We start from the raw sequence: 24,405 nt of genomic DNA, 5'->3' as shown, positions 1-24,405 counted from the left end.
TTCTAAACATGCCCCATATTAAAACACTGTGCCCAAGAATGACAGTAAAAGTTATGAATGTGCTATGTTGTACTCTAATGAAATTTTATTCACAAGGAATTCATATTACATTTAAATTAAACTTGCACTTGTAGTTCCTAAATAACATATTTTTACTGCCTTAAAAACATTAGCCCTGTCTTATAAAAGCTAGAAGCTCAAATTCTTACCTCAAATCTTCAATTTTGATCTATCATAAGTTAAAGGAAAATAATAAATAATAGTATATTAGACACAGTTATGGCCTTGGAAACCACCCAGTGTAAGTGTCTCATTGTACAAATTGGGAATTGAGAACCTATAACCATTTAAGGTGGTCTGTCAGCCTATCCTAGTGGAGTCATATGTCCCATATATGCATGAAGGAGACAACTTGTAGCATAGCTCTACTTTTTTGCCCCCAGATGTCAAAGCAGCTTTTGTTTTACCCAATTCCTAAGTTCCTTAACTATTGTTCTTTTGGGTTGCAAACAGTCCCGGAGACTCGAAGGGTTTAACTCAAGGTTACATCAGAGGGACATGAAAGTACTGGGTTGTGAACCTGGGTGTATCTGACCCCACATACCATGATTTTTTAAAATGAGTTTTAAAATTTATTTTTCATTTACAGAAAAATGCAATTATTTTGGTGTATAATTCTGAGTTTTGACAAATGCCTAAAGTCATGTACCACCACGGCAATGAAGACACAGAACAGTTCTATCGTCCGAAATCATTCTTCATGCTAGCCTTTGGTAGTCAACTTCTCCATCCTGTTGAATCCCAGGGAACCACTCATATGTTCTTTGTCCTTATAGTTTTACCTTGCGTAGAATGTCATATAAATGCAACCATATAATATGTGTCCTTTTGAGTCTGGCTTCTTTCACTTAACTTTCTGTATTTGAAAACCATTGGTGACCTTGCTTCTATTGATAATTTGTTCGTCAGCTGGTAGTTTTGTGTTCCTACTTGGAAATGTATGAGACTTTCAGTTGCTGTACCAGCACTTGGAATTGTCAGGTTTTTTTTTTTTCTTTTTTCTTTTAACATTTATTTGTACATATTTATGGAGTACAGTGTGTTTCAATACATGCACATAATATGCATTGATTCATTTAGAGTAGATAACATAGCTTTGTACTGGTTAATCCATCGCTGCTCATCCCCCCTTCCCTCCTGGCCTCTGGTAACCATTATTCTACTCTCTATTTCTATGAGAACCACTACATTTTTTTTCTTTTAGACTCTGCATATGAGTGAGATCATGCAGTATTTGTCTTCCCAAGCCTTGGCTTTACATCAATTAACGTGACGGTCTCCAGTTCCATCCATGTTGCTGGAAATGACAGGATTTTATTTTATTTTTTAATAGCTCAACAGTATTCCATTGTGTATATATATCACAGTTTTTTTTTTATATATATACATTCATCTGTTGCATAGCATTTAGGTTGATTCCATCTCTTGGCTATTGTGAATAGAGTTGCAGTGTACATGGGAGTGCAGGTGTATCTTGGATATATTGATTTCATTTCCTTTGAGTTTATATCCAGTAGTAAGGTTATTGAGTCATAAATAGTTTAATTTTTAGTTCTCTGAGGAACCTCCATATGGTTCCCTTTTCTCTGCATCCTCACCAGCATTTGTTATTTTCTGTCATGTTGATAATAGCCATTCTAACTGGTGTGACATGATTATCTCATTGTGGTTTTAATTTGCATTTCCCTGATGAATAGTGTTGTAAACATTTTTTCATGTGCATGTTTGCCATTTGTATGTCTTCTTTTGAGAAATTTCTGTTAAGGTCCTATGCCCATTTCTTAATTGGGTTATTTGGGGTATTTTTTGTTGGTTAGTTGTTTCAGTTCCTTATATTTTCTGCATATTAGCCCTTTGTCTGATGCATAGTTTGCAAACACTTTCTTCCATTATGTAGCTTGTCTCCTAACTTTATTAATTGTGTTCTTTGCTGTGAAGAAGCTTTTTAGTTTGATGTAGTCCCATTTGTGTATTTTTGTTTTGTCTGTGCCTTCGTAGTCTTGTTCAAAAAGAGCTGCCCATTCCCATTTTGTGTAGTATTTCCGCTGTATTTTCTTCTAGTATTTTCATAGTTTCAGGTTTAAATTTTAGGTCTTTAATCCATTTTGAGTTGATTTCTGTGTATGGTCTAGTTTCAGTCTTTTGCGTGTAGATACCCATTTTTCCAGCACCATTTATTGAAGAGGCTGTCCTTTCCCCAGTGTATATTTTCGGCACCTTTCTCAAAAATCAGTTAGCTGTAAATGTGTGGGTTTATTCTGGGCCATCTATTCTGTTCCGCTGGTCAGTTTATCTGTTTTTATGTCAGTACAATGCCTTTTTGGTTACTATAACCCTACAGCATATTTTGAAGTCAGGTAGTTTAAGATTGTTTTGGCTATGGAGTCTTTTGCGGTTCCATACAGATTTTAAGGTTGTTTCTTCTATTTCTGTGAAGAATGTCACTAGTATTTTTATAGGATAGCATTGAATTTGTACATTTTTTTGGGTGATATGGACATTTTGATGATATAAATTCTTCCAGCCCATGAACAGGGGATATCTTTTCATTTATTTGTGTCATCTTCTATTTCTTTAACCAATGTTTTAATTTTCATTGTAGAAGTCTTTCACCTCATTGGTTAAATTTACTGCTAGGTATTTCATTTTTTTGGTAGCTATTGTGAATGGGATTATTTTCTTGATTTCTTTAGATATTTTGTTATAGGCATATTGGAACTCTATTGATTTTTGTGTATTGATTTTTTATCCTGCCACTTTACTAATTTCATTTATTAGTTCTAGTAATTTTTTGGTGGAGTCTTTAGAGTTTTCTATGTATAGGATGATGTCATCTGCAAACACGGATAGTTTGACTCCCTTCTTTCTGATTTGGATGCCCTGTATTACTTTCTCTTGTTTTATTGCACTGGGTAGGACTTCCAATACTGTATTGATCAGAGTGGGAAAAGTGGGCATCCTTATCTTGTTCCATATCTTAGAGGAAAAGCCCTCAATTTTTGTCTGTTCAGTATGGTATTAGCTGTGGGCTTTATTGTGTTGAGGTACATTCCTTCTATACCTAATTTGTTACATGTTTTTATCAAAAGCATTGTTGGATTTTATCAAATGCTTTTTTGAAATGATCCTATGGTTTTTGTTCGTAATTCTTTTGAAGTGATGTATCACTTTTATTGATTTGCATATGTTGAACCATTCTTGCATCCCTGGGATGAATCCCACTTGATCGTTCGAATGATCTTTTTTATTATGTTATTGGATTTGGTTTGCTAGTATTTTCTTGCAGATTTTTGCATCTATGGGATACTGCATTTTTGCATTAGGGATATTGGTCTTTCAGTTGTTTTTTGATGTTTTTATTTAAGCTTTTCTAATTGGTATGCAGTAGGGTCTCATTGTGGTTTTTGATTTTTTTTTCCATAATAACTAATGATGTTGAGAATTGCTTCATGTGCTTATTTACCATTTGCATATCTTCTTTGGTTAAGTGTCATTCACATCTTTGGCCTCTTTTTTGGGGGCTTGTTTGTTGAGTTTTTGAGAATTCTTTATACATTTAAATATTCTGGATACAAGTTCTTTGCCAGGTATTATTTGCAAATATTTTCTCCCAGTTTGCCTTTGTATTTTCCCATTCTTAATAGTCTTTTTCCTGGTGCAAAAATCTTAAATTTTATTGAGGTCCAATTTGTCAATTTTTGTTTTATTACTTTTACTTTTGTGTTTGTATGTAAAAAGTCTTAGCCTAACCCAAGGTTACAAGGAATATTTCCAATGCTCTCCTCAACATTTTCTGGTTTTACATTTTACATTTAAGTCTGAGATCCATTTGAAGTTAATTTTTGTATAAGGTATAAAGAATGGGTTACATTATTTATTTATTTATCTATTTATCTATTTGCATATGGGTGTTGCAGTTAATCCAGATCATTTTTTGAAAAGATCATACTTTCTCCAATTTATTGACTTTTTAGCTTTGTCAGAAATCAATTGAATATATTGATGTATAAGTTTATTTTTAGACTCTTCTGTTTTATCTATCTATGTTTCTATTGATACTACCACACTGTCAGCATAGCTTAATAGTAAGTCTTGAAATTGGATAATGGGAACCCTTCAACTTTGTTCTTCCCTTTCAAAATTGTTTTGGCTGTTCCCCTTTTTGTTTTCCATTTAAATTTTGGAATCACCTTGTCAATATCTACAAAAAAAATTTGCAGGGTAGGATTTTGATTAGGATTGCATTTTATCTACAGGTCAGTTTAGGGAGAATTGACATCTTAACAGTCCCTCTTCAAATCCAGGAACATGGTATATCTCTCCATTTATTTAGGTATCTGTGCCTTTGGCTGTGTATGTGTGCATGTGCATGTGTTACTTTAAGGAGATAAAAGAGGGAGAAGACAAATAAAACAAACAAGAAATTCACCCTTGTAGTGGGCTTTCTTCACATTTTAATTATCTCCCTATTCTGCCTACTGCTTTTTACTTTCATGGTCCTCAGGTAGCTGCTTTTTGATTCCTTTCAGGAATTGTATTTGTGATTAGTGGTAAATATAGCCCATAGTGAGCTTACTTCATCTTGTTTGGTACTGAAAATCATTTGGCTTTGGATTTGATTTTCTAAATACTTCTTGCATGGTGACGACATAGATTGTGGAACACCCAGAAGTGGTTTACTTGAGGTTTTTCAGTGTGAATAAACCAGCTCTGAAACAGCTTCCCGAAGGTGGAGTTTTTAAAGGTAAAGGATATGCTTTCAATATGAAAGTTCAAAGGATATCTCAGGTGGATGAGGGCCTGGGGGAGAGGGTGGAACTCAGGACCACTCTTTTCTTTTATGTCCAGTACCAATTACGTAGATTCTGGAGCTTCATCCTTTCTTGACGGTGCCATGATGTGTAATTTAAAAATAAATGCAATGAAAATCGGTGTGACAGTTTGGAAAATCACCAGCGTTTGTCTGGGAGCATTTTTTAGCAGGCATTGCATTAACAGGAATTAGCATGTACTACAGAATCTCACAATATACCATTTATTTAGTCCAAAAGAGAATATAATTTCCTGTGTCAAAACACATTTCATGAAGTCTGTGCCCAGTCCTATTTCCTGAAGTGTTTCCCCTATGTTTTCTTTAAGAAGTTTTATTGTCTCAGGGTGTATATTTAAATCCTTAATCCATTTTGAGTTGATTTTAGTATACGGTGAGAGGTATGGATCTAGTTTCATTCTCCTGCATATCGATATCCAGTTATCCCAGCACCACTTGCTGAAGAGGCAGTCCCTTCCCCAGTGAATAGGCTTGGTGCCTTTGTCAAAGATCAGATGGCAGTAAGTGTGTGGGTTGATTTCTGGATTCTCTATTCTATTCCATTGGTCAGTGTGTCTGTTTTTATGCCAGTACCATACTGTTTTGGTTATTATAGCTTTGTAGTATAGCTTAAAGTCAGGTAGTGTTATGCCTCCAGCTTTATTTTTTTTGCTGAGCATTGCTTTGGCTATTCGTGGTCTTTTATTGTTCCATATAAATGTCTGAATAGTTTTTTCCATTTCTGAGAAAAATGTCTTTGGAATTTTGATGGGGATTGCATTGAATTTGTATATCACTTTGGGTAGTATGGACATTTTCACTATGTTGATTCTTCCAATCCAAGAGCATGGAATATCTTTCCATCTTCTTGTATCCTCTCTAATTTCTCTCAGCAGTGGTTTGTAGTTCTCATTATAGAGATTTTTCACCTCCTTGGTTAACTCAATTCCTAAGTATTTTATTTTTTTGGTGGCTATTGTAAATGGGCAGGCTTTCTTGATTTCTCCTTCTGCATGTTCACTATTGGAGAAAAGAAATGCTACTGATTTTTGTGTGTTGATTTTGTATCCTGCTACTGTGCTGAAATCATTTATCAATTCCAAGAGTTTTTTTGTAGAGGTTTTAGGCTGTTCGATATATAGGATCATGTCATCTGCAAACAGGGACAGTTTGACTTCATCTTTTCCAATCTGGATGCCCTTTATTTCCTTCTCTTCTCTGATTGCTCTGGCTAGTACTTCCAACACTATGTTGAATAGGAGTGGTGAGAGTGGGCATCCTTGTCTAGTGCCTGTTCTTAAAGGAAAAGCTTTCAGCTTTTCCCCATTCAGGATGATATTGGCAGTGGGTTTGTCATATATGGCTTTAATTATGTTGAGATACTTTCCCTCTATACCTAACTTATAGAGGGTCTTTGTCATGAATGAGTGCTGAACTTTATCAAATGCTTTTTCAGCATCTATAGAGATGATCATATGGTCCTTGTGTTTGAGTTTATTAATATGGTGTGTCACATTTATTGATTTGCGTATGTTGAACCAACCTTGCATCCCTGGGATGAATCCCACTTGATCGTGATGAATAATTTTACGTATGTGTTGCGGGCAACCAAAGGAAAAATATACAAATGGGATTATATCAAACTAAAAAGCTTCTGCACAGCAAAAGAAACAATTAAAAGAGTTAAAAGACAACCAACAGAGTGGGAGAAAATATTTGCAAAATATACATCTGACAAAGGATTAATATCCAGAATATATAAGGAACTCAAACAACTTTACAAGAAGAAAACAAGCAACCCAATTAAAAAATGGGCAAAAGAGCTAAGTAGGCATTTCTCTAAGGAAGATATACAAATGGCCAACAGACATATGAAAAAAATGCTCAACATCACTCAGCATCCGGGAAATGCAAATCAAAACCACATTGAGATACCATCTAACCCCAGTTAGGATGGCTAAAATCCAAAAGACTATGAACGATAAATGCTGGCGAGGCTGCGGAGAAAAAGGAACTCTCATACATTGTTGGTGGGATTGCAAAATGGTGCAGCCTCTATGGAAAATGGTATGGAGGTTCCTTAAACAATTGCACATAGATCTACCATACGACCCAGCCATCCCACTGTTGGGAATATACCCAGAGGAATGGAAATCATCAAGTCGAAGGTATACCTGTTCCCCAATGTTCATCGCAGCACTCTTTACAATAGCCAAGAGTTGGAACCAGCCCAAATGCCCATCATCAGATGAGTGGATACGGAAAATGTGGTACATCTACACAATGGAATACTACTCAGCTATAAAAACGAATGAAATACTGCCATTTGCAACAACATGGATGGACCTCGAGAGAATTATATTAAGTGAAACAAGTCAGGCACAGAAAGAGAAATACCACATGTTCTCACTTATTGGAGGGAGCTAAAAATTAATATATAAATTCACACACACATACACACATACACACACAAACCGGGGGGGGGGAAGAAGATATAACAACCACAATTATTTGAAGTTGATACAACAAACAAACAGAAAGGACATGGTTGGGGGGGAGAGGGGGAGGGAGAAGGGAGGGAGGTTTTGGTGATGGGGAGCATTAATCAGCTACAATGTATATCGACAAAATAAAATTAAAAAAAAAAAAAAAAAAAAAAAAAAACACATTTCAGCCGATTGATAGACCCCGGCTTCTTCCAAAGAGTATTATCTCTTCTAAATCTGAAGGGGGCTTATTATCAAAGAAGTGTCAGTAGCTTCATCTTCTAATAGGGATAACAATCAAATTGACAATTTTATCTCCAAAAATTGTAAATCACTAAATTTATTATCCCAAACACAATATTAATTGCCTACATTATTTCATATGTTCTATTTTAAGTTATTTGTAATGTAGACATATGCAAAAAAATCTTGTTCTTTTTCTGTTTTCTAGTTATGTAATTCATGAATCTTCAAAGTTGTTTTTATTGTAAGTCAAGATGCTCTTCTAGAGATACTCAGACTAATTCTTTACTGAAACAGAGGGCTGCAGAATGGTCCAGAGCACCGACTAAAGTAATCCACTAAAGTGAATTTTGCCTAAAATTATTTGATATACCTTCAGGCTATTAATATATCTTTTGTTAGAATAGAAACTTGTTTGTAAATTTAGAAGGTCCTACACTGACTTCTGAATGAGGTCAAAATGTGTATTTTTACAAAATCAGGGAAAAGGCAAAATTTTTTAGAGGGGAATTTTACTTTTTCTATGAAAACTGTTCAATGTTTAGGTCAGATAATATCTTACAAGTCATATTTTTAAATGACATACCTAAATTAGGATGTATAAGTCTTGACAAAGGTTGGATGAACTGATGACTCATGGAGATGGAGATTAAAGTGTATATCTTATACAAAATTATCCAGATATGTGCAGAAATCCAATAGGCATACCTTATTGGACATTCATTCGTTCATTCCCTCTTTGTGTCCTAGGCACTGTGTTAGCCTCTCAGGTCACAGAGATATTTAATACACATTTCTTGTTTTTTTAAGGCCTTCAAGTGGGGCATTATAAACTGATTTTAAAATAGAATTGTAATTATCCTTTTCAAATGAATACTTGATCCTTCATTTAGTCATTCAAATGAGGGTGAGAGAGCAATTACATCATACCCATAGGCCTCTAATGGACAACATATGTCACAATAGTAAATGCTTTATTCATAATATATAGCTTTTTGTAGTTTACAAGTTGCATTCGTGTTATTCATTTAATTCTCATAATCATCTTCTGCTTAGATCAGACATGTATTAAAAACCCCATTTATAGTTGGCAAAACTGCAACAACAACAACAACAAAATATATATGTAAATTTACATCCTAGAAAAAGAGTTGAGAAATGGTAGAGCTGGGACTCCAAAACCAATGTTCACTTTATAGCAATCCACTGTTTCTGCAAAGCTAATAGAATGACTGAATGGATGCGTGAAATCTTAGTTTTGATGTGCTAGCTAATTTTTTAGTATGCATAAAAACAATTACATAGCTATTTTTTAAATTGTGTATGTATCCCACCTAAAACAGTCCTGTGTCCTCCATTTGGGAAACAAAAATACATTATTAAGTAAGTATTTCTTAACATCTTTCTTCCTGGGAAATTATTATAAACTTTATGTGGATATGTTTTCATTTCTTTATTCATAGAGCCTACCACGGCACCTCACACATAAACAGGCTTTTTAAGAATGGGTTTAATAAATTAATTTTTGCCTATTTGTGAATGGTTTACATTTATAGTGTGTTGCCATATATATTTTTTTTTCTCATTAATACTGAGGTGTTTGCCTATCCCCCAAGTCTGTGTAGGTACCAAATAACAATTTTTTCTTCTCACATTCACAGGACTATACCTTGACAATGTACTTTCAGCAAGCCTGGAGAGATAAGAGGTTGTCCTATAATGTAATACCTTTAAACTTGACTCTGGACAACAGAGTGGCAGACCAGCTCTGGGTGCCTGATACCTACTTTCTGAATGATAAGAAGTCATTTGTGCATGGAGTGACCGTCAAGAATCGTATGATCCGCCTGCATCCTGATGGCACAGTCCTTTATGGACTCAGGTCTGTAGAGTTCATTTCAAAATTTACTTCTGAACAAAATAGTTATTGCTTTTTACTGGAGGGGAACACTGTGTTTTCCCTACTCCTCATGAAATTCTGCTGAGAAACAGTTAAACCTCCTATATCTAGGAGACAACAGAGAGCTTAGAGCTACATGTTTGCAAAGGGACTTTGCCCCAGCTACGACTGTTTTTCTGAATTATTTTTCAATATTAGCTGCTGATCCTAAATCTGCTTTCTTTAAGGAGTAGGGATAAACAATATCAAAATAGTTGAGACACAGGGTTTCTTTAAAATGGAGAAAATTGCAAATGCCAAGTAATTATATGAACATGGCAGATACTCTGTTTTACAAATTGCTCCTGAACTGCCTGAACTGGTCATGGTCCTCTGAAGGTAGGGAAGCTTATTGTGCCCTCTCACCCTTCAAGGAGCAATCGGACTTGCAAATAAATAAAGTAGTTTTCATGTCTATTAATAGTGAATTAATGCTCTTATATGTACCTCCATGTCAGAAAAGAATTGTGATGCTCAGCTATGTGAGTGAGAGTAATTTGTAAAATAAGACAGCTTTTTCTTTTAAAGCTTATTTTGTATTAAAAGCAATAGGTGGCTTCTTTGGGGTGGGGACTGAAGAAAAAGGACATCTTACTCTGAAAACATTATACAATCCCTTTATACATAAAGAATTTTATGCATTATAGAGGAAAAAATTCTGAATTCTGACATTTTTAGTTGCCTTTGATCTACTGTTCTACATAAATATGTGGTCACCTTATAAGACCACAGATTTATATGTCTTATAAGGTGACCACATATAAATGTGATGATAAATAATAATAGTGATGATAAAAATATTATAATAACTGTATTATTATAATAGTGATGATAAAAATAATTGTATTATTCATTTATAGAATACGTGTTGGCAGTCATACATTGGGCTATGTGCTTTTCATACATTCCTGTAGTTAATCTTTACAACAACCTCACTCATTAGGAACTGCTGTTATATATTTTTTGCAAATAAAGAAGCAGAGGCTGATGCAACTTGACCAAGAAAGTAACCTTTGGAGATGGATTTGAACCCGGTTGTGAGTTCAAAGCCAGAGCCCCAAACCATGACACTGGAATGACTCCACTCCTGTGGGGGTTTTTTGTTTTTTTTTTTAATTGGTTCTATTTTATTTTCATTTTCTGCTATATTTGGTGCTCTTGACTTGTGCATTATCTTAGATCCTTATATTCAGCTTCCTTGTTTATTATATTTGTACAGAAAAGGATGTTTGGCTATCAAGGGAGGGAAGAAAAAGGAGAGACAGACAGAGAGTGTTACAGAACAGACTGCTGGGAAAACAAGTGTCACTTGGAGGGTTGGAGAACTCAAAGATTTATTACACTGACGGGCCCAGAGAAGTTCATACTCCAAAGTCTGAGGCCCGACTCCAGGCTTGCAAAGAGTTATATAGGTTACATTCTTCCAGGGTTTTCGGTTTCATTTTCTCTGAATCCACACAGTAGAGGCTAAGCTGATAACAAAAGGCAGTCAGTGTTACAAAAGCAAAACAAAAAGCAGAAGTACAGGTGTAGGTTTAAGTTCTTCTGAGCTTGTCGATATCAAGAGCACATTTGTACTCCGTGTCAGCCACAGGAGGTAAGGAGATGAATTAGACACAAACGCTGCTCACATACATGCCTTAGGAAAGAAGGAAACAGAACAGAGAGAAGCTAAGTCAACTGGCAAAGTCTGAAAGCATTTCAGCAAAGTGGTGGACTTTCTGTCAACAGAAAAATGGATAAAGAGAATGTGGTATGTATACACAATTGAATACTACTCAGCAATAAAAAAGGATGAAATCTTGTCATTCATGGCAACATGGCTGTACCTGGAAGACATTATGTTAAGTGAAATAAGTCAGGCACAAAAAGATGAATACTGCAGGCTCTCACTTATATGTGGGAGCTAAAAAACATCAAATAACTAGTAAGTTGAACTTTTAGAAGTAGACAGTAGAGTTGTCCTACTGTAAGTGGCTGGGAAGGGTTGAGGGAAGGGAGCATAGGGAGACATTAGTTAATGGACACAAAATTATAGTTAAATAAGAAGTAAGTTCTAGTGGTATACAGTAGTGCTAAGCCTCTATAATTAATGATAATTTATTGAATGTTATCAAATAGCTAAAAGATAGGAGATTAAATGTCCTCATCACAAAGAAATGTTAAGTTTTGCAATGATGAATATGCTAATTATCATGAATTGATCATCACACATTGTATACTGTATTGAAATATAACTTCATACTCCATAAATATATACAGTCAATACATTTCAATTTAAAACAAGAAAACTATCAAAAAAAAGTGGTGGACTTCGAAAGTACTTACGGAAAGAATTGTGTTCAGCAGATACATTGTGCTAAACTCATTACTGGGGATCAACTACAAAACATAGGATATCACAAAGACCTGATGAAAGGGTAACCATGTGGGCAGTGGAGACAGGGGGAATGAGAAGAAGTTGTAGTTTACACTTTTTAAAAGTTAAGCACAGGGAGAAGCAAGAATATGGACGAAGGCGGAGGGAGACACAGAAATAATGTTACCTATTCCTCAGTGAATGAGGGGGAAGGACTGGTAAATGTAAGTACTAGTTAAGTGGCAGACCCAGTGCTGGATTCATTTTGCCCATTGAATCCTTTCGTCTTCACAGCAGTCATGCAGAGTTCACCTTGGGGTCTTCCTGTTTTCCTAGGATATCCACCTTTAGGGAAGAGAATGTGCCATAATCTCCTTTGTTCATCCAACAGTAACACAGCACTTACACTGTAAACAGCAACACAATAAAGGTTGATAATGAATTCATGAATGCATATATGCAAAGTCGAGTGAACAGGGAAAATCAACAATCAGACTGTGTTTGGAATTGAGCAGAAAAAGGGAAGACCAGCATTTATAATAAATTGGCTTCTGTATATCATTAAATCAATAATCAGACAATTCATTCTTATCAATAAGAACAACTGGACACCATTGCTGTGCTTTGAACTCATGACAGTAGGAGATCATTCTCCCATCCCCACTTCTCACAAGGGCTGTTGACAAAATATGCAGGTCCTGAACACATCTGACTTGCATAAAATTAATATGTCTGCACAGAGCAGGCTCATGAATTGTGATTGTTCTCTCAGTCATTTTGTTAACTCTGAAGGTGAAATAGATGGGAAGGTTTTTCAGAAAATTTATAATTGTCTCATTCCAGTTTTGATGGAAAAATAGGAGAACAGCTTTTTTTTTTAGCTGGAAATTTAATGCAGACCCAATATTTCTTTCTCCACTGCAGGAGGTTCATTTGCAATAGGTAAGTGAAAAAAATTTGATTAAAATGACCATTGTCAGGGTTGATTCAGCAATACTTAGTCCTCCTACTTACATACCCCCACCCCAGTCATTTCCTACCACTGACAGTCTAGTAAAAAATTTATCTTGTGTCTGTATTCAATAATGGCTGCATTGAAACAACACTTAAAGTAGTAATAATATTAATATCAGCAGCTAGTACTTATTAAAGGACTTAGCAAGTACATGTCATTGTACCAGAACTTTACAAGTATTATTTCATTTAATGTAAACTTAAGAACCCACAAAATGGGTACTATTACTTTCTCCATCTTTCATGAAGAAGCGAAGGAACTTGTGCACAGAGTTACACAGCTACTGTGCAGAGAGCGTCGTCATCGGAATGCAGACATGGTGCTCTTCATGGTTCTCTCCTGCTCCTTATGGACGGGCACAATGGGAAGAAAGAATAGGAGGAATCACCTGAGAGCACATCGGGAAAAAAAGATAGAAGTTAGATGGAAACAACTTTCATTAGGTCCGTAAATACAGATTTTATTCTTGATTGATAAAAGAACACCCTAAAGAACAACAAGCCTGAGTCTTCTGTGAAAGGTTCTGAGGCTCACAGTTTACTAAGACATAAATTTTTGTTGTGTGGATTCCTGGGGCACAGGCAGGATCCTTGTAAAGAACTTGGTTGTGGCAAAGTTCATCAGTCTGAGTAAACCAAAATGAAAGGTAACCGTGAAGACCTAGATGTAGAAGGCTGGGACAGGGAACTTTTTAAATATCAAGGCAGTGACCAAGAAATTGGATAGAACAAGATCACTGAACTGAGTGTCTTGTGAGTTCAAGGCAAAAGCTGAAGGCTTATTAAATTCCTCTCCCATTGAGACCCACACAGACTGGCGGGGAAGTGAGAGAGAGGAACGTCATTTACAGGATCTGAATAAGTTTGTTACATTGGGTTTTTTTCAGTGAAATTATCAGGTATTAAAACATAATAAAGACAGAGAAAGCAATTTGGCAAAATAATAATGCTTGTTGAATTGAATATCGGGCATGTAGGTGTTCATTGTGTTATTCTTTCAACTTTTCTGCATGTTTGATAATTTTCATAATAAAATTTGAAAAAGAAAAGTACGTTATGTTTCAGGGTCATCTCCATAAAACCCATAAAACCATATTCTTTAAACATCATAGGACATATATAGGATGTATTTATTTTTCCAATGTAGAATATGGTTTATGGTTTTGATATAATGTGAAATATGTGGTTATTGATATAAAGTACAGGACTATTATTTTAAATTTACTTAATATTTTAATAAGAAACAAAGCAAAGCTATTTGTGGCACCATTTATAATCTTATGGTCGTGCTGTTGTAATTTGTAGTCTTATTGGTTAAAGAAATGGCTCAAGAGGTATACTGGTGCTGATTTTATTAGGATAGTTGTTATGGAGGAAATGGCTTTTTTACTCTCTCAGTAGTAGCTGATCCATCTAAAAATAGTTGCTTGTCTCTTGGTGTGAGGGGAGAAGGCTTGACTTTACATGTCTATGTACATCCCATATGCAACATTAGATCAGAAACTTGTCACTTCTGATTAAAGGTTCACATTCTTAAAGAAAGATTCAGCAGGAAGCAGAAGGCAATTCAACCACCTCCTGCTATGTATGTTCTGTCATTGGGAAAATGGCAAAGGATAATGTTAGCCTGTAATGAATTCAAACAGGCAGGGTTTTATTAATTTTATCCTCTTCCTCTACTCCTAAAGTTGTACCGCAGGATAACTGAGTAGCCATCCTGCAATGAAATATAGTCTATCAAACATTAATATATCAATTTATAACTTGGATTTCTTAATTGCTTTAACTTATTTTCATAGTGAATGTATTTTGTCAAGCAGAACAAAAGAGATTTCATTAAGAATATTAGTCCTTCTGGTATGAGTGTTAGAACCTATTCTCTATAGATATTTTTCAGTCTTCAAAACAGAAAATAATTACTTTCACCTACTTCCACCTGTGTGGAAAAGATGCATACAATGAAGTGATATAGAATGCATCCTTTTTAAAAAGATGAAATTAATTTTTAAAAGAAATTTCTTTCCCACCATTTTCCCTATAAGATAAAATTATTTAGATTACAAATAAATGTATTTAGAATTTCTTACATCTTTAAGTTCACTTCCTTCTTTTTTATACAAAAGGGAGGCTCAGAGAGGGAAGCAGTTGTGCCTCATAGAGACAATTAATAGCAAAGCACAGAGTAGAGCCCCAAACTCCTAACTCCCAATCCAGGGTTTGTTACTGTTGTTATTGATGCTGCTGCTGCTGGAGTTATCTGGTTACGTGGAATCATCTTTGTCTGACTGACATTATCACGTACTTTGACTCCAAATCAACAATAGTAAGATCAGAAACACACTACGCCTCACACCTCAGACATGGAGAAGTATGCATTTAGCCTAGGAAATAATCCAGGTCTCTTTGGGTTGCAACTTTTTCCTGGATTTTTAAATGAAAAATATCTTAAAGAGGAAAAGACAGTCTGCCCACCTTTTTTTCTCAGATATTGCTGATTTATCATGTGGTGGCACTGAAACCAAAATGTGAAGGAGACTGCTGCATGGAACAGGAATGGTCAGAGACTCCAGGGGTTTTGAAGCAGGGAAGAAGCCAGATGCACTCCCAGGAAAGACAAGGATCTTGTATTGCAGGCCTGAAGAATGAGTACAGAAGTGTCATTGAAGTGGACCTTGTATGCAAAGAGGAGAGGCATTGAAACTCATTGAGGACATGTGATTCATAGGCTTGTGAAAATATCTATACATAGCATTATCGTATATAGCACATTCAGAGGTAATACTTGAATGCTCCTGATTTCATTTGGAATGGACATTCTGGGTCACCAGAATACTGCAAACATGGAAAGAAGCCAGGTCTTCATTTTTATTTTATTTTGTTTAATTTTATTTTGAGTAGAGTATTTCCCAGTGGATATTAAAGATTGTTGCTGTTGTATGTGTGTGTGTGTGTGTGTGTGTCTGTGTGTGTGTATAAGCAACATTTTTTCCTTACATTAAGACAGCTGAAAACAAACAAAAGAAACAAAAAAATAAAAGAAAGAAAAAAAGATACAACAATCATGATAATTTCCTGAAGTCTCAAAAGTAGAGAACTGAACTGACACGAGAGATGGGAAAGGGGATGGGAGAGGGGGAATTATGGAGAAATTGGTAAAGGGCCAATTGGTAAAGGGCCAAAAAATGTTTACATTGTGTAATGATAAAAAAAAAAGGCTAAGGAACAACAGAAGTTACTTCCATAAATCAAACACTGAAACAATGAAGACTGTTTTCAGAATTAAACATTAAATTTCTCTAATCGCATTTGGTGTAACTTTTGCACCACTCTGATTTCACAAAATCAGTGAATTTTGTTGGGACCTTTTGCTGGCAACTTGCTTAGCAAATAGGCAAAAGACACAGACTGGATAGTCTTTGTAATGAGTTCACTTATAACGGAGTTTTAATTAAAGAAAGACCTATTCAAAGCAAATGTAAATAAACACTTGTTTAACTGAGAGAGTTGTAGTAGTAGCAGTAATAGTAACATGTATTGAGTACTTTTTATATACCAAGTCCTGAATGATGTCATTTACATTAAACGATACTGTGAATCAGGTCACCATTATCTCCATTTTGTAGTTGAGGAAACTGAGGCTTTAGGGGAGTAACTATTTCGTTAATGAGTTTCAGGGGTTGGAATTGAACTCAAAGCCCATGATTTCAGTCACCTCTCCAGAGTCTGAAAGAATGCTGTAGTCTCTGTCCAGATAAATGGAATCCAAAAGACTCCTGAGAAAGCAGGCACCGAAAATGTTGATAGAAAGAGAAGAATGGAGAGCCTAAATTTCCAAGGCTCCTGAAAGAAACATTGAATAGTCAGTCATTCATCTCCCGTCTAGAGAGATGTCATAGTCATCACTCATAAATGGAAGAGTATGGCTTTCTTACTTTTAAATAGGACTCCACAATAGGGACCTAGGCACTGTTTTGGGCTAGTGCATATCTAGTTCTATAAACATAGGATATACAGTGTATTTCTTAGGTGTAATTTAATATGATCACTCCTTTCATTCTTTATTCTTGAAGGGGTTTCTCTTATGCAATTGTTTAAACATCAAAGGTCATTTTTGTTTTATTTTTCTGAAGATCCAAGTTCAAAGAAAAGCTACATGCACCATAGTTTGTAATTTAGCATACAGGAATTTTGAAATTCTGTTTTATTTCGGCATTATACAGCTGGGTCGTAGATTTTAAAGAGAACTACAGATCAGGGAAAAGTGACCACTGTAAACTTAGATAAAGTCTCATATTAATTAGCCAAAGATGCAAAACTTTGCTGGACGTGAGGAGGCCGCATGGAGTGGGCCTCAGTGCTGTTTCTTAGCATGGCTTCTAAGGCTTCTAGAGACTCTGAAAGCCTCCTGAGGGTTAATCTGCTCACAGATTTTTCTCCTGGGTCAAAGAATCTCAATTCTTTCTTTGTAATCTGGGAAAAAGTTACCCAAATAATGTGCACGCTTTCATTTCAAGGATTTAAAAACATTAGTCTCCCTTTAAGATTCTTGACCCCCAACTCGAGCATCAGAACTTGTCCTAGAGGGGAAAGCAGTGGGTACTGAGCCATTAGCAGTGCTCTAACTTTCAAGCAATGGGAAAAGTCCCTTTAACTCCTACACTATTGGAGAAGATCCCAAAGTACACTGAAAAAAATCTATATTTATTTTCTGGAACTAGTAATTGATATTTGTTTCAGCCTTATTCCCCATGGGGAGAAAAAAAGGAAGGTGATCAAAAATTACCCAACCTACGGGTATTACCTCCAAAAATTTTTTGTTAAAAGACTTTTGGTAAAAGTTTTAATTACTCGCTTTGCTAAATGTGTATTAGGGGAAGATTTCTATCCTATTCCAACCTCTTTACTTTGGAGGTCACAAATAAAGCAAGCCTTCCCTTTAGAAACCAAAACAGTGTAATGGCTCAAATCACATCCCTCATATTATGAAGTGCTCAAGCTATTTTACTTCTCAGAAGTAGCTCATTATCTGCACTCTTGTGAACACAATAAAAGGCAACAAAATGCTAAATGGCCATAAATCCTTAGAGGAAGATACTAATTCCATATTGGATTGTTCTCACTGGCCATAATGGAGAATATAATTAGGACTTTATGTTTTAGCAGCTGTAACAGGCTGACAAATAAGGGAAACTACTGAAAAAACCAGGATAAAGACCACAGCTTCTTCTGGCATCAGAATACTAGGAAGCATCTGTGCATTTTACATCATCACATAATGAGGCCAAAAAACACAAAACCATTGGAGTAGCAATATTTCAGAGTGTTAAGAGCATAAGTTTGAGATCTGACTGCCTTGTTTCAAGGCCTTTATCACAAACTACCCTTGCTCCATGTGTCTGAGCTTCAGCTCCCTCATCAATAAAATAGGGTTTAATAGTACCTCTCTTGTAAGATTATTGGGAGGATTAAGTGAACAAATGCTTGTAAAGCATTTACTAAAGTGCCTGGCACATATTAAGTTGTTTGTAAAAATTGTTTACTATTATTAACATTATTGCATACACCTAACCTTGACCACACTGCTGTTTCCCATCATGATGGCGGGGGGAGTTTGGCAAGAGGGAATGGTGGTGGTAAATCTTTATTATGTGCCAACACCATACCAAGTGTTGGAGATACACAAAGACAATGAGACATGCAATCCTGGTGATTCACAAACTTCAAGGTTAGTGGAGGAAGGAAGTATGTAGTAAAGTGAAGAAGAGATGTAGGGTAGAATGGGTAAGAGCCAAACTCTTGAGTCAATGACACATGGTCTTGTTTTTACTGGCTTTGCATATTTTTATAAGTCAACTAACAACTCTAAATTGAAAGTAATATCATTTAACTTATAGGAATGTGGTCAAAATTAAACAGTAAGTTATTCCATTTTTAAAGAAAAGGAAACTGAGGTTAGACAAATTCAGTGACTTGTTCTAAGTAGCATAATTACACATGTCAGAGCAAAAAATAGATTCCAAATCTGTTGACTCCAAAGCCTCTGTCCTTCATGATGTCTTAATAGGTTTAATGTAGAGAAATGATCCTGTGCATGGACTGGGAGATGGCAGAGGAGACAGGAAGATACTCAGAATTTTCATAAGGCGAATAGGTGAATGTAATTATTCATTTTGACTATTAGGAATGTCTATGTAGTATTTTGTAGTATTCCAAAAGGAAGCTGGAGAAAATATTGGTAACTCCAATTTATGTTTAATGAAACAGACACATTGTAGTTAAGTGAATTGTTGAACCTTTAATTCATTTATGCATCAGTCCATCTAATCAACTTCTGAGTGAGCACCTCTTGTTGCTCTAGGTGGGGGATAGGAGGTTCAGGAGTGAATACTCCAGACCTAGTCCCCACTTCCAGAAGCTTGTACTAAACTGAAGGGAATGTGTAAGCCACCAGCAAAAAGAATACTTAATGATAAATATGCGGCTTACATATTGTGATGAATTCAGTGAAGGTGATTAAACGTAATGATCTGATAGAGAGTGACTGGAGGAAAGAGGAAGAATCCTACTTTAGGAGGTGTCTTTTGAATTGAGATGTTGTTACTAAAGACCAGACAGGCAGAAACCTGAGGAAAGAGTGTTCCAATTAGAGATAACAGAAGCACAGTAGTCCTAAGAGCAGAACAAACTCATGTGCTCATAGGAATAAGATAAAGTTATGTTACTTTACACAGAGCTTTCTGTTCCCTCTCTTTCACATCACTGCATTTCATGTTCACTATTACTAAATGCATTATTTATTTGTTTGCTATTCTTATTGGCCTCTGGGCACTACAATGTATGCTCCATGAGAGCAGGGATCCCTGTTTTGTTCCTCACTGTTTGTATCCCAACATCTTGAAGATTGCCTGTTCCACAAGAGTCAATTGAAAAATGTTTGTTAAATGAATGTATGTGTGAATGAATGAGTGATTGCTATTTTTCCACAGCACTTTCTGTTTTATCAGTCTAATTACCTGGCTTTATCAGCTGAATGGGATCTGTAGTCTCTACAGAGTTTATCTCAAATCGATTTATCACTCTATCTCTCAATGCAGGCAACTCATACAAAATAGCATCTAACAATGAATTTGCATACTGAGGTAAATTAAGAGGAGTAGAAAGAGAAGCATAAAATCAATATATATGATATAATTTAACACCCAATTATCAAAGATTATTATGTTTTAATGAGGTGAAAAAATCTAATTGTTCTATCTAATAGACAGTGTGTGCATTTCTCTTTATTGGTGAGGAAAACTACATTAGCTATGAGATATGCTTCAGGTGATGTTAATTTTAACAGGCGATAAGAAGAAATTTTGTAAACAGAAACAAGATCAGCAATTGTCATCAATTCAGCTTACCCAATTGTGATTTAATTGCAAATATGAGTTGACTGTGAGAAATTTCCACTGACATGATATTTTCTTATATTACCTTACCATTTGGAATCAGCACAATATTTTAAAAGATACACAGAGATGTCAAGGTGGAGAGAATTGTACCGAGGTAGAATTTAGGTGACCCATATTAGCCTTTTGCCATAGAATGAGTCAATCAGGAAACACTTTCTAATAAGAGCTAAGGCTTTTCAGACTCTCATCTCAAAAAATTCATTACAGCTGAGTTCAAGGGAGTGTTCTTTTATTCATGTTAGTCAAATATGTGACTAAAAATGTGTGTAGCTTCTCACTGATTGCAGAGCAGAGATATATTCTTTACTTAGCATAGGGTATGTCTCTGTTATTTGGACCATCTTGCTTATACTTCAGGGTGTGTGAGTGTGTGTGTACATGCATGAGCACATGTGTGTTCTCTTGTGTTTGTGTGATAAAAGGTAAGTCAGGCAGTGGAAGAAGTGATGGGAGACTACTGTGTAGGGAAAAGAAAAGACTTACATCTGCCTAGAATAGCATTTCTCCCAAATCTTAAGGATTTGAGCCCATTTGGCTAGACTCATGGGTTGATTTTCCCTTTGGGAGGTTAAATATAAGGAACATAAGGGTCAGTCTTATACCAGTGTAAAAGAGAATAATGATTGTATTGTAATCAATTGTAAATGAGAAATGCTGTCCCCTGCAACTGGCTCTTTCTTAGCTAATTTAGTGAGTAAACTAATTGTGTTTTTCACTGCTTCACCAGTGTGATTCACTAAGTATTAATTCATGAAGCCTCCTTAAGATACTGCATCTCTAAGCCCTCAGTCATTGTCGTCCCTGATGGTGGGGTGAGACCAACTGCAATGCCTGGTCCTTATTTGATGGTAGATGGAGTTAGTTTCCCTGGAGGAGGAAAATTTGTGTCCACAGCATGGATGGCCAGGGGCTGGGCAGAGATGTACATTGAAAGAACAGAGGGGAAAATCAACAGAGGTGGGAAAATGGACTTGTCCTATATTCTGGACGGAAGAAAAATAGGTTTTACTCTGAGAGTCCAAGTTCCAAACAATACACATTATCAGACATTCTGTTTTGGGGAACTTCAAGTTCTGGAATCTCCTAAGGGGCTGAATTAAGTCCGTGTCATTGAATAGGTTTTAGTTTTAATGTTTATTTTATTGCAAAAATCTCATACATCTTAGACAAGGAAGAGGCTGTATCCCTGGGCTACTCTTCCTTTGGGATTTTTTTCTTTTAGTTTGAGGCTCAGCCTTTTTTTTTTCATCATAAATGGAATGCTTGGCTCAACTTCATCCTTTGTAGTATTTTAAGATTATGAAAAATCAAATTACTATTGTTCAGTGACAACCTTTTCTAATTTTAAAAAGCTAGTCTCCTTGCAAGTTTCAGTTTCTGTAGGCATGATAGAACAGAGCATAAAATATATAGAGAGGAAAGTTTACGACAGATCATTACTGTAGTTGCTGACTGCAAAGATTTGGTAAGGGAGAGAAAGTAGAGCGGAGGGTGTAATTCTGTGTTTCAGGTGCTGTCAGCTATTGCAGTCACAGACTGGTGTTCAGGAGAATGTCAGGGTAAGGGCTTCAAACCAGTCAGAACATGAATGTATTCCATATATGAACATGACATCTCTATGCTTCAAAATGTGGTTTCTGTTTTCTTATTTATTTTTCCCACTGTTTTGTGGTAAAGAAAACCAACTGAATCAAGCATGATTTGAGAGCACAAGATTCTCTGGATAGCACCATCTGCATGAACAGATGGGTATACATGTCACAGGGCTGGAGGGGGACTCCAATCAAAAAGAGGAGAGAAATGAAAAGGGAATGCAATGGCAGGTAAAGCAGAATGAGTGTCAGTGGCTGGGAATTCTCTGTGATCTGACTCAGGTAGTGGTGACTGAATGGCCACAATCCATGGAATCCAGAGGTCCCTAGAACAGTGACACATTGCGTGTGTGGCAGGCAGATAGCTCAGCACTAGGAATGAGTCACATACCTCCATTTCTCTGTGCTGACAAAAGGAGATCACTGGTGCTATTAGTTACAGCTCTCCATGGAAGATAGCATGGTGTAGTTTCCATTAAGCTTTCCCTGTGACCACTGGCCAGCCAAAAAGATGCCTCATTGTCCTGGTGGTAGAAGAATCTACACAAGAGTGGATGGACCATTATGAATACATCCCCCATATTGACACAGAGCACATACTTTCTCTCACGTTATTTTATTTATTTACATGCTTCTATCTTTTTTTCCACTCATTCATTTGCTTATTCAATCTTATTTAATTCACATTTATTGATAATATCCTGACTTGTGATGATCAAGTCACCATAATGTATATTCATCATTACAAAATGTAATCATTCTTTGTGACTCTTTACCAATTTCTTGCTACCCTCCTCCCCCTCCTCCTTTCCCACCTCTACTAAGCACAGTTCTGTTCTCTCCTTTTGAAAGTTTGACATATTATTGTATCTTTCTTTCTTTCTTATTTATTTGTTTTTTATCTCCCACATATGAGTGAAGACATGGTATTTCTCTTTCCATGCTTGGCTTATGTCACTTAACATAATTTTCTCCAAGCTTGTCCATGTTGCTATGAATGGCAGAATTTTATTCTTTTTTATGGCTGAGTAATATTCCATTGTGTAGATATATATACCACATTTTCCTTATCCAGTTGTCTGTCAATGGACATTTAGGTTGGTTCCATATTTGGGCTATTATAAGTAGATCTGCAATGAACATGGGAATGCAGGTATCCCTTTGAAATGATGATTTCCATTCTTTTGAGTATATACCCAGTACTGGGATTGCTGGATCAAATGGTAATTCTATCTGTAGTAGCTTCAGAAACCTCTCTACTGTTTTCTGTAATGGCTCTACTATTTTACAGTCCTGCCAGCAGCATAGGAGTGTTCTCCTTTCTCCACATCCTCACCAGCTTTTGCTATTTTTGGTCTTTTTAATACTGGCCAGTCTAATTGGAATGAGATGATATCTCAAAGTGGTTTTGACTTTCATTTTCCTGATGACTAGTGATGTTGAGCATTTTTTCATGTACCTGTTGATCATTTGCATGTCTTCCTTTGAAAAATGTCTGTTCAGCTCTTTTGCCCATTTTTTAATTGGAATATTTGATTTTTTTTGTTTGTTTGTTTTTTTCTGTTCCTTATGTATTCTGGAAATTAATCCCTTGTTGGTTGTATAGTTTGTGAATATTTTCTCCCATTCCATAGTTTGTCTTTCCTCTCTGTTGATTGTCTCCTTTGCTGTGCAGAAGCTTTGTAGTTTGATATAATCCCATTCATTTTTTTCTTTTGTTGCTTGTGCTGTTGGGGTCTTATTCATAAGGTGTTTGCCCAATCCTACTTTCTGAAGTATTTCCCCTATGTTTTCTTTTACTAACTTTATGGTTTTGTGTCTTATACTTAAGTCTTTAATCCATTTTGAGTTGAATTTGATGTAACGTGAGAGGTACATTGAATTTGGCGTATTATGAGAGGTTCAGTTTCATTCTTCTGCATATAGATGTCCAAGTATCCCAGCACCATTTACTAAAGAGGCAATCTTTTCCCCAATGTATATTCTTTTTGCCTTTGTCAAAGATCAGTTGCCTGTAAGCATGTGGGTTGATTTCTGGGTTCTCCATTCTGATTCATTGGTCTGAGGGTCTGTTTTTATGCCAGTACTGTGCTGTTTTGGTTACAATAGCTTTCTAGAATAATTTGAAGTTGAGTAGTGTTCTGACTCCAGCTTTAGTTTTTTGTTTGTTTGTTTTTTTTTTTTTTTTTTTTTTTTTTTGCTCAGGATTGCTTTGGCTATTTGTGGTCTTTTCTTGTTCCATATGAATGTTAGGATTGCTTTTTCTACTTCTGTGAGGAATATTATTGGTATTTTGATGGGGATTGCATTGAATCTATAGATCACTTTGGGCAGAATGGATATTTTCATGATGTTATTTCTTCCCATCCAGGAGCATTATATGTCTTTTCACCTTTTTATGTCCTCTTTACTTTCTTTCAACAGTGGTTTGTAGTTCTCATTATAGAG

The 24,405-nt window shown here is 35.8% G+C and overlaps 1 protein-coding gene across 3 annotated transcripts in view; it reads left to right on the top strand.

Annotated features, from left to right (window-relative positions):
- The window catches only part of GABRB2 (gamma-aminobutyric acid type A receptor subunit beta2), a 246,709-nt gene that overhangs the window by 82,160 nt on the left and 140,144 nt on the right, over positions 1-24,405 (top strand). For all 3 annotated transcript variants that reach the window (XM_063087001.1, XM_063087000.1, XM_063086999.1), the window contains exon 4: positions 9,261-9,481. In XM_063087001.1, the coding sequence (XP_062943071.1) occupies positions 9,261-9,481 (221 nt within the window). The remainder of the gene's footprint in view (positions 1-9,260; positions 9,482-24,405) is intronic.

Source organism: Cynocephalus volans, chromosome 2 (genome assembly GCF_027409185.1).
Source record: "Cynocephalus volans isolate mCynVol1 chromosome 2, mCynVol1.pri, whole genome shotgun sequence".
Lineage (NCBI taxonomy): Eukaryota > Metazoa > Chordata > Mammalia > Dermoptera > Cynocephalidae > Cynocephalus > Cynocephalus volans.
Note: the sequence above shows the minus strand (reverse complement) of the source record. Positions and strands in the feature narration are given on the sequence as shown.